We start from the raw sequence: 14,804 nt of genomic DNA on the forward strand, positions 1-14,804 counted from the left end.
TTATAAAAATGGTTTTAACATTTTAAAAATGGTTATAAAGAAGTTTGTTTTAGCATTAAAGCAAGCATTGGTTTGATGACATTCTGTATGTCACCTTTTGTCTTTCAATTAAATTCTATATAAGAAAACGTAAAAATAGTTGCAAGAAATAGCTAAAATTTGTTTAAAATTTAAATCTCTGTTACCAAATTTTCATGAAATGCCCTTCAAATGATCAACAAATTTTCTTCAGCATTCAATATATTGGTAATACTTTATTGGTATTTAATTTATTGGTAATTTTACCACTATAAAAATTTGCCCAATAAATCGTTGGACCATTTACAAAATTTTTGGTAAAATGTGGTTAGTGTCTTAGCTTGCAAGTGATTGTCCTGTTTGATAAACTTAATGGTCTGTAGGCTTTAATCTTGCTTTTTTTTTCATCAGAGAGTGTAATTCCTCTTGGCATTTGTTAAAATGTATTTGATTTAATAAACTTAATTTAAAAATGGAGTTCGCTGTTGCTTTTGCTGTAATTCAGATAATGAGATTTTAATTTTGTACCTCAGATAAATAGATTCAATTAAAGTATTTTGTTTATTTAAAAAAATGTTCTACAAATAGAATTTGATCAACGATCTTTGAAAGCTGCTTTCAAAAAGCATTGCAGATTTATAACTTCATATCATATAAATAAAGATCTTCATTAGTTTTTTTCTTCATTATCTTAAAAAATAATTTTTTAAATGTTCTTTTTATTATTATAATTTAAAATTTATAATAATGAAAAACAAATAAATGTATAATTAATAACTTGAAATAAAAAATGAAAGGATAAAATTTTTATTTTTTTTAAAGTTTTCACAAAATTAACATTTTAAAAATAATCTTTTTAAAAAGTTATTTGTTTTTGTTCAAGAATCAAGATAAAATGCAGCAATGGATCGGAAAATGGCTTCATCTAGTATATACAAGCCTTCAAAATTCCTGTGATTGCAGTCAAAAAACATTTGATATTATACGTTCTTTACATATTTTTCCTATGACAAATGGAAGTATGATGTCTCTTAAAGAAAATGTTGCTTTTTTTCCAGTTTATGACATACCAAAACATGGAAAAAAGAAGAAAGGTAATAATCTTGGTATTATCATTAATTACTCTGTTATAAAACATAATGAAACATAAAGGCTAAAGTAAATGCTCCATACAAATTTTATTCTATATGTTATTTTATTATGTTTTGTTATTATTTCATTGTTTAGTTTTTTAGTTTTTTAACTATTGTATATTTAATTTTTATTCTTTAATGTATTTTTTTTAGATGAAGTAGAATTAATTTTATCAAAAACTTTTTTAATCAAGTTCTTTTAAAGTGATTGCAATGCATTAATTTCGAATAAAATTTTGAATGCTTTTGTAAACGCATGTAAAAACCATGCTAAAGATAATTACTTTTCAGAAAGATTTAGTTATTTAACTTAAAATAAAATGTAAAACTTAATAAAATGTAAAAAGTAAAATGACTTTTGTTGGGCATATCGGAACAATAAGTTATATAACTGACTATATACTACCTCTTTATGATGATGTTTACAAATGCGATGAATTTATTTTTAATCCAAAATTTTATAAGGAAGACCAATCGTCCAAAATGAGATTAGAATTTAAATCTAAAAATAGATAAGAAAACTTTCTCTATTTTTAGATTTAAATTTGTGATTAAAAGTTCTATTGTGATTAAAGATTCTATTTGTGAATAAAAAAAACTTTATTTTACGAAAGTTGAAATTTTAAATTGAAAAGTAAAACTTTTTTTATACATTTTATATTTATTTTGACTTTTTCATTAACTTCTTATTACCCCTCAGAGTTTTTTTGGTCTTTTTTTTTTTTTTTTTTTTTTAAATTTAATTGTGCTTAGAGTTTAGAGTAATCTAATTACTTATTATTTATTTATTTATTTTTATAAAGTTTTGTATATACTATTTGTAAAAATATTTTATTTCTTTTTTTATTATTATCTTTTGTTTCTTATTTTTATATTACCATGATTCCAGACACTGTTTTATATTTTTTTAGATAAAAGGATGTTAGATTTAATAGAAAATGATTTAAATATTTTATCTTCCAACTTGATGGAGTTGCTGGATCATATAGAACAAGAGCAAGTTAGAAAGCTTATGTGTGATTTGGGTGTGAAATATATTACTCCTTCTGACCTTATTCATAACCACATTATTCCTTCTTTTAAATCAGGACTTTGGAAGGTATTAATAAAAAAATTTAAATAATTAGTTTCATACACACATACATACATGTATATGTATATATATATATGCATGTTTGTAAGTATATATATATATATATATATATATATATATATATATATATATATATATATATATATATATATATATATATATGTATGCATGTTTGTAAGTATATATATATATATATATATATATATATATATATATATATATATGTATATATATATATACGTATATATATATGTATGTATGTCTGTCTGTATGTATGTATGTATGTATGTATGTATGTATGTATGTATGTATGTATGTATGTATGTATGTATGTCTGTATGTATGTATTTATGTATGCATCTATATATGTATGTAAGTATGTATGATATAGTCTAGGGGTGTAACAGGAGAAATTTTCAAAAAAAGTATTTTTGACCCCACCCTAGTATGTATTTATATGTAAATTGTGTTAGTATTTTCTAACACAATTTACATATAAAAGAATGCGACGGCGTATTGTCATCTTCTTTTTTTGACCCCCTATTTATCTAATACTTTATTTAATAAAGATTGTAAAAATAAAAAGTTATATTTTGTACACAAAAATGGTACTTAGTGACATGGTTATACTGTCTTCTTTGTCTTATGAACAATATTTTTTTTATTTTATATATTATTTATTGTATATCTTGATTTTTACTCATTAAACAGCGAAATAAATATAATCAAAGAATGTTTTAGTCTCAAAAAAAAATACATTTAAATGACAGAAAAAGAATCACTTTTGAGTATTTTTTCCATTCACCCTCGGTTAGTTAAACATAATTTTTATCTGGGTTATTATGCGAAACAATGCATTTTTAAAAAGCATTTTTAAAGCATTTTTTATTGATAGGACTTTTTTTTTTTAATTTAAAAGTTCGTTTTTTTATTTAATGCATTGCTGTGATCTCTCACAATTCTTTCTTTTTTTGATTTTATAAAGTTGTAAATTACTTATTAATAGTATTTCTATTAAAAATGTAAATTTATTGTTTTATAAAAAGTCTAATAATTTACAAGAAAGAAGATTTTACTATATTTGACTTGTGGAAAAAATATTTAAAGATTGATTTTACAAACATTAAAACTCCTTCTTTTTTAAAAGTAAAGTTAATTCTACCAAATTTTCTATATATGGAGAAATGAAAAAAATGGTTTAAATCCTATCTTTTTGTGGAAAACACTAGACCAGGCAAACTATTTAAACATATTAATAAATCATGCAGTTTATGTTTGAAATATATAATTTCATCACCCTTGACTTAATTAAACAAACGAAATGAACTTGCATCTATGTTTTTATAAAAGTATATATAAAAACTTTATATATAAATAAAGTTTAACTATTTTCTTACATTAAATACACAAAATAACAATAAAAATATGTTTATTGACATGAATTTTTAATATTTTGTTGATCCTCCCTTATTTTTTATAACTTTTTATAAAGATGATTGGGCATGCTATAAATGCAATTTAAAGCCATTTCTTTTAAATGTGCATTAAGGTTCCAATGCCAAATAAGTTTTTTAATCGATTGAATTATCTATGGTAGCTATTAAAGAGAAAAATTTCTCTTTTTATTAACTCCCATACATTTTCTATGGATTTTAGATCTGGTGAGTTCCCTGGCCAATTCAAACGTGGAATTTTCAGAGACGCCAATAATTTTTAAATTAATTTTGCAGTGTGACACCGGGCTCCATCTTGCATAAATATTTTTTTCTGCTTATTTTGAAACCACCTTTTCAATTGAGGTAAAAGATGGATTTTAATGACTTTTTTGTATTGGTCCTGTTTCAATATTCCATCTACAATGTACAGTTGACCAAGATCTTTTCCACTAATAACTGACCAAAACATTACTTTAGGAGAATGTTTAATTGTCTAGATTATAAAATCTCAATGGAATTTTTAATTGAAAGACCTTTTCACATATTGACTCTTTTGAATCATAATTGATATGGAAGACTCATCACTAAAGCTAAATACAAACATTGGAAAGGGGGAAAAATTATATTTTGTATAATAATGACTTGCCGATAATAAAAATTATATATCAAAACAATTTTTATATAAAATGATTATTGTTTTTTTAAATTTTTTTATAATTTTTTTTCTTCTAATGAAAATCATTTTCTACATTATCATAGATTGATGATTTATATCAGAGACATTTTGTAATTCTGAAAATATTTTTAAAGATTTAATTTTTTTTCTGCGCAATGTAGAAGGTGTTAGTGAACATTTTAAAAATATGTTGTTTTAAGATTACAAACATCTTTTTAATATTGTGATAAACTGATGCAAAAATTTTGTCTTTTGCATCAGTTATCTAATTTTGTTATTCTTGACTCTTCTATTTTGTATTCTCAAACTACTTGCAGACTTTAGGAAAATTTTTAATACTGTTGTTGATAAATTTAACTATTTATTTAAGTTTAGTATTCGTGTAGCAGAATTGTTTGTAAATTCGTGTAGCAGAATTGTTTGATTTTTTCCTCTGATTCAATTTAGTAACTATCAACTTAAACACTTTGGCTCAAGTTTGTCAAGGATCTTGTTTTTCTGTCTGTTGGAAAATAGTAAAAACAGACTATTGTTATGTTTTTCCTTTTTTTTTCTAAACTTAGGATTGCAGATTGCACTCTCCCTTCTCTCTCTCTCTCTCTCTCTCTCTCTCTCTCTCTCTCTCTCTCTCTCTCTCTCTCTCTCTCTCTCTCTCTCTCTCTCTCTCTCTCTCTCTCTCTATCTATATATATATATATATATATATATGTGTGTGTATATATACATATATTTATTATATATATATATGTGTATATATATACATATATATATATATATATATATATATATATATATATATATATATATATATATATATATATATATATATATATATATGTATACACACAAACATATATATATATATACATATATATATATATATATATATATATATATATATATATATATATATATATATATATATATATATACATACATATATATATAGGGTGTAACTGCCGGTACCTTCACAGTGTCCTTTACAAGGTATATGCCTTAGTAAAAATATAATTTACGTCTGCATTGTAAAAACATCACTGCAGGGTAGTAATTAAATTATATTGGTTTAATGGAGCACACCTTTAAAGATTGCTGGTACAAACATAAAAACTCCTTTTAATATGAAAGTAAAGCTAATACCACAAAATTTTCTAAATAAATGAAATGAAAAAAAAGGATTTTCAAATCCTATTCTTACGTGAAAGATTATTGGTAGGGCGGAACCATTTAAATTTGGAGGAAAGTTATGTAACCTTTGTTTAACTGAAAAATACCATATCATTATGTCGTCTTTAAAACTATTAAATAAACAAAATGAATCAATATCAAAATGTCGCCACAAAAACAAATTTGTTATCTGTTAAATTAATATCATCTAAACTAACACTGCATTGTAATTTTGTATATAATTTTTGTTGTTGTTATGGTTGTTTATAATGTTTGATGATCACATAAAGCGTGAAACTCTGAGTTATGTTTCAAATTTAATTTAATTTTATTATTATTCTAATAAAGGGTTGCAAAAAAACCATTTTTTGGAAAAAAATCAAAAACCATGGGGTTTTTTTTTTTAAAAAAAAACATGGTTTTTTTGGTTTAAACTCTTTCTTTTTTTAAAAAGAAAATAAAAAAAGCCATGTTTAGTCAACTTTTTCAATTAAAAAAGAGCATTAGTCATTTTACTTATTAAGTAAATTAATTTTTTATCAACATAACAGGTGTAATTCATCAACCAATACACCATTATTTAGTGTACTGAATATAAAAACAAGCTTTGCCACTTTTTCTATTCCGATCTTGATTCTTAACTTGAAGTGAAAAAGCCCAAAAGTAAAAAAAATCTTTTAATTCCAGCCTAGAAGTTGGTGCATTTAACAAACCTTCAATATCCATGATAATGCAACATTTTCAGAGTTCGAAGAATTTAGAGGTTTCCGCCATTCTATTGGTGATACATTTTTTAAAACAAATGGAGCAGATATGGCTTTTAACTTGAATATTATTGGTAACAAGTTTTTAAATTCTTTATCTTCAAAGGTTATTGCAGCTTCATTTTCCTTTTCATAAAGATTAGATCTAAAATACCAAGGATCTAGCATGTTTGCAAGGAAATGAGTATCACTGACAGTCTGAAGATATATAGTTTCCATTTTTTTTTTTTTTTTTTTAATTTAATAAAAATGTTAACATGTTTGTCAGCTTTTTGAAAATTTCAACAGTGACACTTATTTTTGTTTGATCTCTTTGCAACTTATCTAGAGCAACTTCAATTAGTTTTAACATTTTTAACAAATATTCAGCATTTCGCTTTATCTATATGTCACTTATAGGAAGCAGTAATTTTGTTCCTCCGCCTTCTCTATAATTTGCTCCAGCTTGATAATTATTTCATATACATTTTATCATCTGTGTAATATGCTTGCTCACATTTACAATGTTAAGATTATTCGCTAAAAAGTTTAGCACATGAGCAGCGCGCCCATAAGTTATTATTATATCTCCTTCAGATGATACTTGCTTTGATTTCATATTAGCTGCATTGCCTGTCACAAAGTTTTTTACTGTGCGTTCAAGTTTATGTGTTACAGATTTGTTTGACAATAAAAAGTGTAATAATAAATTTAATTATTTAATATTAAAAAAACAAAAAAATTGAAACAAAAAAGATATTTCACAATATGTACATATACAAAATAACACTTCTAGATTTGTTTTTATTAATTAGTAAATTAAACTTGTTTTTCCTTAATTTATTTTTTTGTTGTAGTTTGAAAAAGTTAATGTCCATTAATAAAAAAAAAATAATAAAGATAATTTTATGACCTCAAAATCATGATGAGCTACTGCTAAGCTGTTTTTATTTAAAACAAGTCCTGGAATAGCTAATATTTAAATCAAAATGAAAATTAAATATATATATTATTTGAATATATACATAATATATTATCTTATATATAAACAAAAACTAACTGAATATATACATAATATATTATATATATAGATATATACATTTTATTATATATAGATATAATATATTATTATATATAGACAATAACTATTCAAATAGAAGGCGTAACCCTTTAATAGGTGTAATTACTATGATTTTAATTTTGTAAATACTACCCTATTTGTAAATATTGATCAAAAAATTGTTTCTATTGTTTTTAAATTAAACTTATTTATCTATTATGAACATTTAATAACTACTAAAATTAAAATTACTTAAATATAGTTACTAAATGTTTAAAATAGTTTAAATCATTTTCAATAAATATTTATAAATGAGGAAGTATTTGCAACGTTTATTAAAATCTTAAATAAAATAGTTTTTCTTTGCGTAAATTATGTTTACGTCTACCGCTAAATTTATGTATTCAAAGAAATGCGTTTTAAAACAAGACACTATTTTAAAACAACTCATTATCTTCTTATAAAACTAAAGGCAAACACAAACAAAGTAATATTTAAAAATCATTGCAATCGCAACGGTTTTAACTGGGTGGGGAGAGGGAGGCTACCAAAAGAACTTACTTTCTCCCATCCCCAACCACTTTGTCAAAAAAAGATAGTATTCCCAAATAAAATTTATGTATGTCACTAATATATAAATAATATATGTATATATATATATACATTTCTAGCACATATCTACATACATATTAAATTCTATATAAATATATATATCTTTTACCACAATTAAAAAACAAATAGGCCAAATAAATAACTGTAAATTTAAAATAAATAAGAAAATAATTTTAAGAAACATCTTTATGATTTTAACATCTTTATTATTTAGATAAGTGCGTTCACATTTACATAAAAGTATTTACATGAAATGAAATGATATTATTCTATTTGTAAACACAACCCTTGTTTACTTTTCTTCTGAAAATTTAAAGTTGTTTAAAAAAAATTAGTTTGGTTTAAATTAATACTTTTTGGGTTATTTGAAACCATTTGTTTAAACATATCTAACCCTGTTCTAATATGAACCTATCTAACCCTGTTCTAATATAATATATATTTGCTCTACTTTTGTATTGAGCTCTGTCTACCAAAAAATTACATCTATTATTATTATTATTATTATTATTATTATTATTATTATATATATAATGTATGTATGTATGTATGTATGTATGTATGTATGTATGTATGTATGTATGTATGTATGTATGTATGTATGTATATATATGTATATATATATATGTATATATATATATGTGTGTGTATATATACATACATATATATATATATATAAATATATATATATATATACTTACATATATATATATATATATATATATATATATATATATATATATATATATATATATATATATATATATGTATATACTTACATATATATATATAAATGTATATATATATATATATATATATATATATATATATATATATATATATATATATATATATATATATATATATATATATATATATATATATATATATATATATATATATATATATATATATTTATTTATATAAACGTTATAGAAATGATTATGATTACGAATAGTTTAAAAAAGTTTTGTGTTGTTATGTTATGTTGCAATAACTTTTAAAGATCTTGATAAAATATAAATTCAACATTTTGATAAAGAAAGTTTTTTTTATCAAAATGTTGCTTTTGTAGTTTTTATGATATAGTTTTAAAACTTTATATTATATAGATATTTTATATTATATTACGTAGCTTTTTTTTTAAATACTATTTTTGTTATTATAAGATATGTATATTTGTATTTCCAATTATCAATTGTTAATTTTGTTTCAACAAATTTTAACTAAACTGAACTGATAACAATATTTTCAAAAATAACAATTTTACGAATAATTTCTTTAGAGCAAACCTGAAAAACTTGTAGTTGCTTATGTTGTTTATCTTGAAGATCAGTATAGAATACAACCTGATATATTTGACATCACTGAAGTTTCTCAATGGGTTATGCTAATGACAAATAAAGGGTTTCGATCTCCTCTGGATCAATCTAATCCAATATATCTGACACCTCAATATGGAAATGAAATTAATCTAAAATTATCTTTTCCTTGTAAATAATATTTATAGCACTTTAATAATATTAAGATTTTTTAAAAATTTTTTTAAGTTATATTTAATACAAAAAGTCAAGTTATTTTGTATGAAATAATTAGAGCAATACTTAAAATAATTAATACATAATAATAATAATAATAATAATAAATTTTTTTATTTGATATTATACGTGGTCTACTACACTGTCAGGCCATCTAAACACGGCTTTTTAAAAAATTGCTGACAAGTTTTTTATTTTTAAAAGCATTTTTTTCTTTCTGTTTTTAAAAATAATGAGTTCATTAGATATTAATTATCATAGAATAAAGACTTTTAAAATAATAAAACTTTTTAAATTAAAACATGTGTATTAAATGTAAAGCAGTCATGTTTTATTAGAAAAAGTAAATCTCACTTTTTTATGGTGCTAAAATCTTTATGAAAAAAAATTTCTTAAAAAAAAAGTTATCAATAGCATACCAACTAGAGAACAAATATTTAAAAAAAATTTTGTTTCAATTATTGTTGAAAAAAAATAGTAACAACAAAACTACAACAATTTTTTGATCATATTAAAAATTGGCACCTTAAACTTGTTCCTGGTAATGTCTTATATAAAAAACTATTTTCCAATATAAAATGCAGCTAGCATACATTAATAAAACATTAGAACAATGTTGCAAGTTGTGTTGGCACAACAGTGGTTGCATACATAACTACAATTGTAAAATTTCCAAATGTAGTTGCACAGATGTTATTATACTTATAATCATAAAAAGATGGAAGTAATCGTCCATAAATTATGCAATGCAAAGCTTATTTAAAAAATGTAAGTAGGAGATCATTTTGCTCTTTTGCGCGGCGGTTTTCCCTTTGCTTGAAAACTTGTTTATATTCTTGGTTTAATTAAAGACTGCCAGGGAAAACTGTTAATCCTTTGTCTTTTGTCTATAAGTTTAATTTTGTTTTACATAATTTATGGACGATCCCTAACTACTTATGTAGTTATTAGATAACAATAATTTTTTAGATATTGTTTGAAAAAAAATTTAATTATTTCTGTGGGAATCTAATAAAATTTCAAGCTTTTGCTTTAGTGGCACCCATAAGCTTGTGCACAGAAAAAGAATTAAAACTATTTGATGCTTTTTTTAATGATATTTTAATATATTTAATGTTTCTGCAAAGCTTTTTTGTTTTTTTCATTTTTCTTTTAGTAATAGCCCAGTACTTTTCAATAGCTCTCAATTCTGGGCAGTTTAGAGGATTTTCTGTTTTAAGCAAAAATTTCACATTATTCTTTTTATACCATTCCATAGCTTGTTTACAATAATGAAAAGCTAAATCAGGCTAATTCACTTTTTCGTTGAGTTTCAGAACGGTTGAACACTTTTTGTGCTTTGAAAGAATGAAAACCATGTTTGTTTCTAACTTTTGCAACAAAACTATGAGAAAATCTATATATTTTTGCGCGTTCCCTGAGTGAAAGGCTTGGGTTATTCTTAAAACTGTTAACCAGTTTTCTAACTAGTTTTATATCTTTAAAACCTTTCTTCCACCACCAGATTTGCGTTTGATTGATTTTGTTTGAGAAAAATGTTGAATAACATGACTAACAGTTTATTAATGTATTTGCAACGATTTTGCTATCGAATTGTAGCTACTATTAGGATTTTGTAAATATTTGTGCATAATTTTTTCTCTTACGTCTTCTTCTTTCGTCATTTTTAAAACTAATTTCAAGTTAAATCCAAAAAGTAACATATTTTGTTGAAACCACAACACGTTGTAAACAAAATACAAAACAATTAAAAAGATTTTAATACAACCATTAAAAAAAAATGACGTGCTTATTCTTTCACATTCATTTCGTGTACATGCTTTATTTCAACTCATACAAAAGGGATTCCCAGAAAATATGCAAAGTGTATAGATATGTCTTCCAGAATTTTGGTTTGAATGCTGACTTATACACTATAGTCTCGTGTTTTTAGATGGTAAAGTCTTTATACCAAACAGGCTGAGTATAAATTCAATGAAACATTTATTGACTACAAATATTAGCTCAAGTAGATTATTAAATACTAATGATGTAGGAAGAGCACTATTGTTACACAGAAATACACGAGCTCAAGATATTGGAGCATCTCCAGCTAAACCAATGTTTGGAGAATTATAAATGACAACTTACCAAATCCAATACAATTTAGAAGCAATTGATCTGAATTAGCCGATAGGTGTGAAAGAGCTATAATAAAGCAATATCATAATTCATTAAAGTTTAAAAAACTCCAATATCACGGTCTGCTAACCATAGGGTTTGAGCTTAGCAAAAATCAGCATGGCAACATGGCTACAAAATGGCAAAACACGGGACAAATTTTTGAAACCTTGCTGCATCAACAAATCGAGTAAAAGTAAATGGGAGCCATAGACACATTGCGAAATTGAAGATTTTTGCAAGAAATATTCCCATGGACAAGAAACCCCATTATTCGGGGTCATAGTTCTGAATATCCTCCTATAGCGTCATCAGCAACTCGACTCCAAAATTCACAAAACAATATACCAATGAAATTTCCTTAACATTCCGCCAATGAAGTGACAATCCTGCGACAATCGATCCACCAACAACAACCGAAACCCTACAAAAACTGAACAACCTGTGAGAAACAAGAAATATACCAGTAAGGTTAAAAAACTATATTGTAATACTTCTTTTCTATCTGGTAGATGTAATGCTTGTAACTTAACTTCTCTCTGTTTATTCTTCAATACTAACACTTGATATTCTTGGTTACTAATACATTTACCATCAAAGTACAGTGACCAGCTTTCTAAATGTAGTTTTTTTTTTTTTTACTTCCTGAAGTTTAACAGCGTTTTTAATTATTAATCTGAATACACCAGATTTGCGTTTGATTGATTTTGTTTGAGAAAAATGTTGAATAACACAACTAACGGTGTATGGATGTATTTGCAACGATTTTGCTATCGAATTGTAGCTACTTTTAGATTTTGTAAATATTTGTGTATAATTTTTTCTCTCACGTCTTCTTCTTTTGTCATTTTTAAAACTAATTTCAAGTTAAATCCAAAAACTAACATATATTTTTGAAACCACAACATGTTGTAAACAAATACAAAACAATTAAAATGATTTTAATACAACCACTGAAAAAACTGAAATAAATGACATAAAATAAATGTGAAAGAATAAGCACTGATGTGCTTATTCTTTCACATTTATTTTGTGTACACGCTTTATTTATGTGTGCAATTTGCCACTGTCAAATTAAATCTCTTACAATAACATTTGATTCAAACTTTCTGTGATGCATGTAAACAGAGGTTTTGAATGGAATTACAGCCACTGTAAAATGTGTTGCGAGAAAAGTGTTCAGAAAATTTTTTGACCTCTATTTTTTGACCTGTAATCACTATCAAGTTTTAAAATTTTTGTAAATAAAATATGGAAAAATAATTGTTAATGTTAAAAATGGTTTTATGAATATATAAATAGTTTTAGAGAAAAGTTACTTCAAAGTTTAAATTTTTGTTAAATTTTTTTTCTTATCTTTTTTTTTCTTCGAATTAAACAAACTAATCATTATTTTCATATCAATCAAAATAAAAAATTTGCAAATATTTTATTTATTCAGGGATATCATAGATCATTAACCCAAAAACTATGAAAAAGTATTTTTTACTTGATGAAATTATTTTTCTAATCTGAAAGTACATTTTATAATCTGAGAGATTAAATTCTGAGAGATTAAATCTGAGAGATTAAAATCTGAGATAAATCTGGTATTTTTTGAGAGCTGAGAGTATTCATTTTTATAATCTAAGATTAAGATTAACTCTGAGATAAATCTGAGAATTTTTTCTAATCTAAAACTTAGTTTTTTTAAAGTCTAAAACTTCCTTTTTTGTTGATATCAAATAGCTGTGAAAACTGTTTACACTTGCAATCTTGCATTTGACAACTTAAGTGTTCAAAAATTTGTTTTACAATAAGAAATAATTTATCTTGTGTTATTTATGTTACTTTTTTCTTATAATTTTCTTACAATTAAATGAATATTATTGATTGTATTAGTTATTTCCATACTGCAATATACTATCGGAATTCTTTACGAATTGATCACAAGAAAAGTATTACTGTTGAACAAATGTTAAGTGCATTTATTGATTTAAAAAAATGTTCTTTTGATATGTAAAGTACTATGGTCAGCTATACAATGTTGTTACCATATTGTGTAGCATAATACTCTACTCATCAAATTACTTGGTTCTGAAGTGATTTGTCACTAGATGCAGAAGTAATCACATTTACTTCTACATCCAGTGACACAACACTTCAAAACCAATTTTAATTAATCTTACTAAATTGGTTCTAAGTAAATTCAATGTAAATTAAATGTAATTAAGTTCGTCACATTAAATTGAAAGTGATCAAATTTTCTTTTTAATGCTTTCTTTTACAAAACTTACCTACAGTTTTTTTTAAACCTGTTTGATGACTTGGCATGTCAGTATTGTAGGAGATAATATTAAATCACAAATACTTTTTTTTTTATTTTTTTGTTTTTTTATTTTATAAATAATACAGAAAAAAAAATGTGTAGGTTTCAAAATTTTATCAACATTTTTTGCAAATAACAAACTGTTTTTCTTACAGCTGGTGATTGGACATTAATTGATGATTGCTATATTTCTGGTTGTTCACATAAAGAAAAAGAATCCATGCTAAGCTTTATGTTGTCATTGTCTTTAAAAAAAAGTTTTTTTATTCGAAAATCAATTAAAAGTTTACATGTGTCAGATTTGGTAAGAAACATTTTAAATTATTGTCACTATTTTAATTATGAGATTTTAAATATTATTATCAACTTACTATATACTTTTTTTTTTAAACTAGAATTGAAGCATTGCTACAAATGTAGCAAAATGGTAGTATTTACTACACATATAACTATTTTTTCATTCATAATTTATGTTCTAAAAGTCTTAATTTATCTCAAAATATTTGAATATTTATAACTTTTTATCTTGACAAATTAATTTATATTATTAGATCATTTATAATAAAACAATGAAGAAGGTCTTAAATTCTATGTATTCTTGAATTTTTCTTGCCCTTTAAAAGGTAAATTCTGAACTTTTTAATTGGTAAATTCTTTAAACTCTTTAAATGATAAATTCACTTTTTAAATGGTAAACTCTGAATTGTTTATTATCATTATTTCTAGATTGTTGAACCACTTTTAAATAAATTATGATTAGCAACAAGATATTTGAGGTTTCTAGGTATAAAACTGGAAACCAATTATATTTATTTTGATAAAGCTATTGTGAAATGTTTGCATGTTAATGTTTGAATTGA

The 14,804-nt window shown here is 23.7% G+C and overlaps 1 protein-coding gene across 1 annotated transcript in view; it reads left to right on the forward strand.

Annotated features, from left to right (window-relative positions):
• Positions 1 to 14,804, forward strand: part of LOC136090199 (uncharacterized) — a 97,767-nt gene that overhangs the window by 59,121 nt on the left and 23,842 nt on the right. Inside the window, exons 17-20 of the mRNA XM_065816399.1 lie at positions 902 to 1,112; positions 2,063 to 2,250; positions 9,224 to 9,431; positions 14,100 to 14,248. Of these exons, the coding sequence (XP_065672471.1) occupies positions 902 to 1,112; positions 2,063 to 2,250; positions 9,224 to 9,431; positions 14,100 to 14,248 (756 nt within the window). The remainder of the gene's footprint in view (positions 1 to 901; positions 1,113 to 2,062; positions 2,251 to 9,223; positions 9,432 to 14,099; positions 14,249 to 14,804) is intronic.

The sequence above is a fragment of the Hydra vulgaris genome, chromosome 13, assembly GCF_038396675.1.
Source record: "Hydra vulgaris chromosome 13, alternate assembly HydraT2T_AEP".
Lineage (NCBI taxonomy): Eukaryota > Metazoa > Cnidaria > Hydrozoa > Anthoathecata > Hydridae > Hydra > Hydra vulgaris.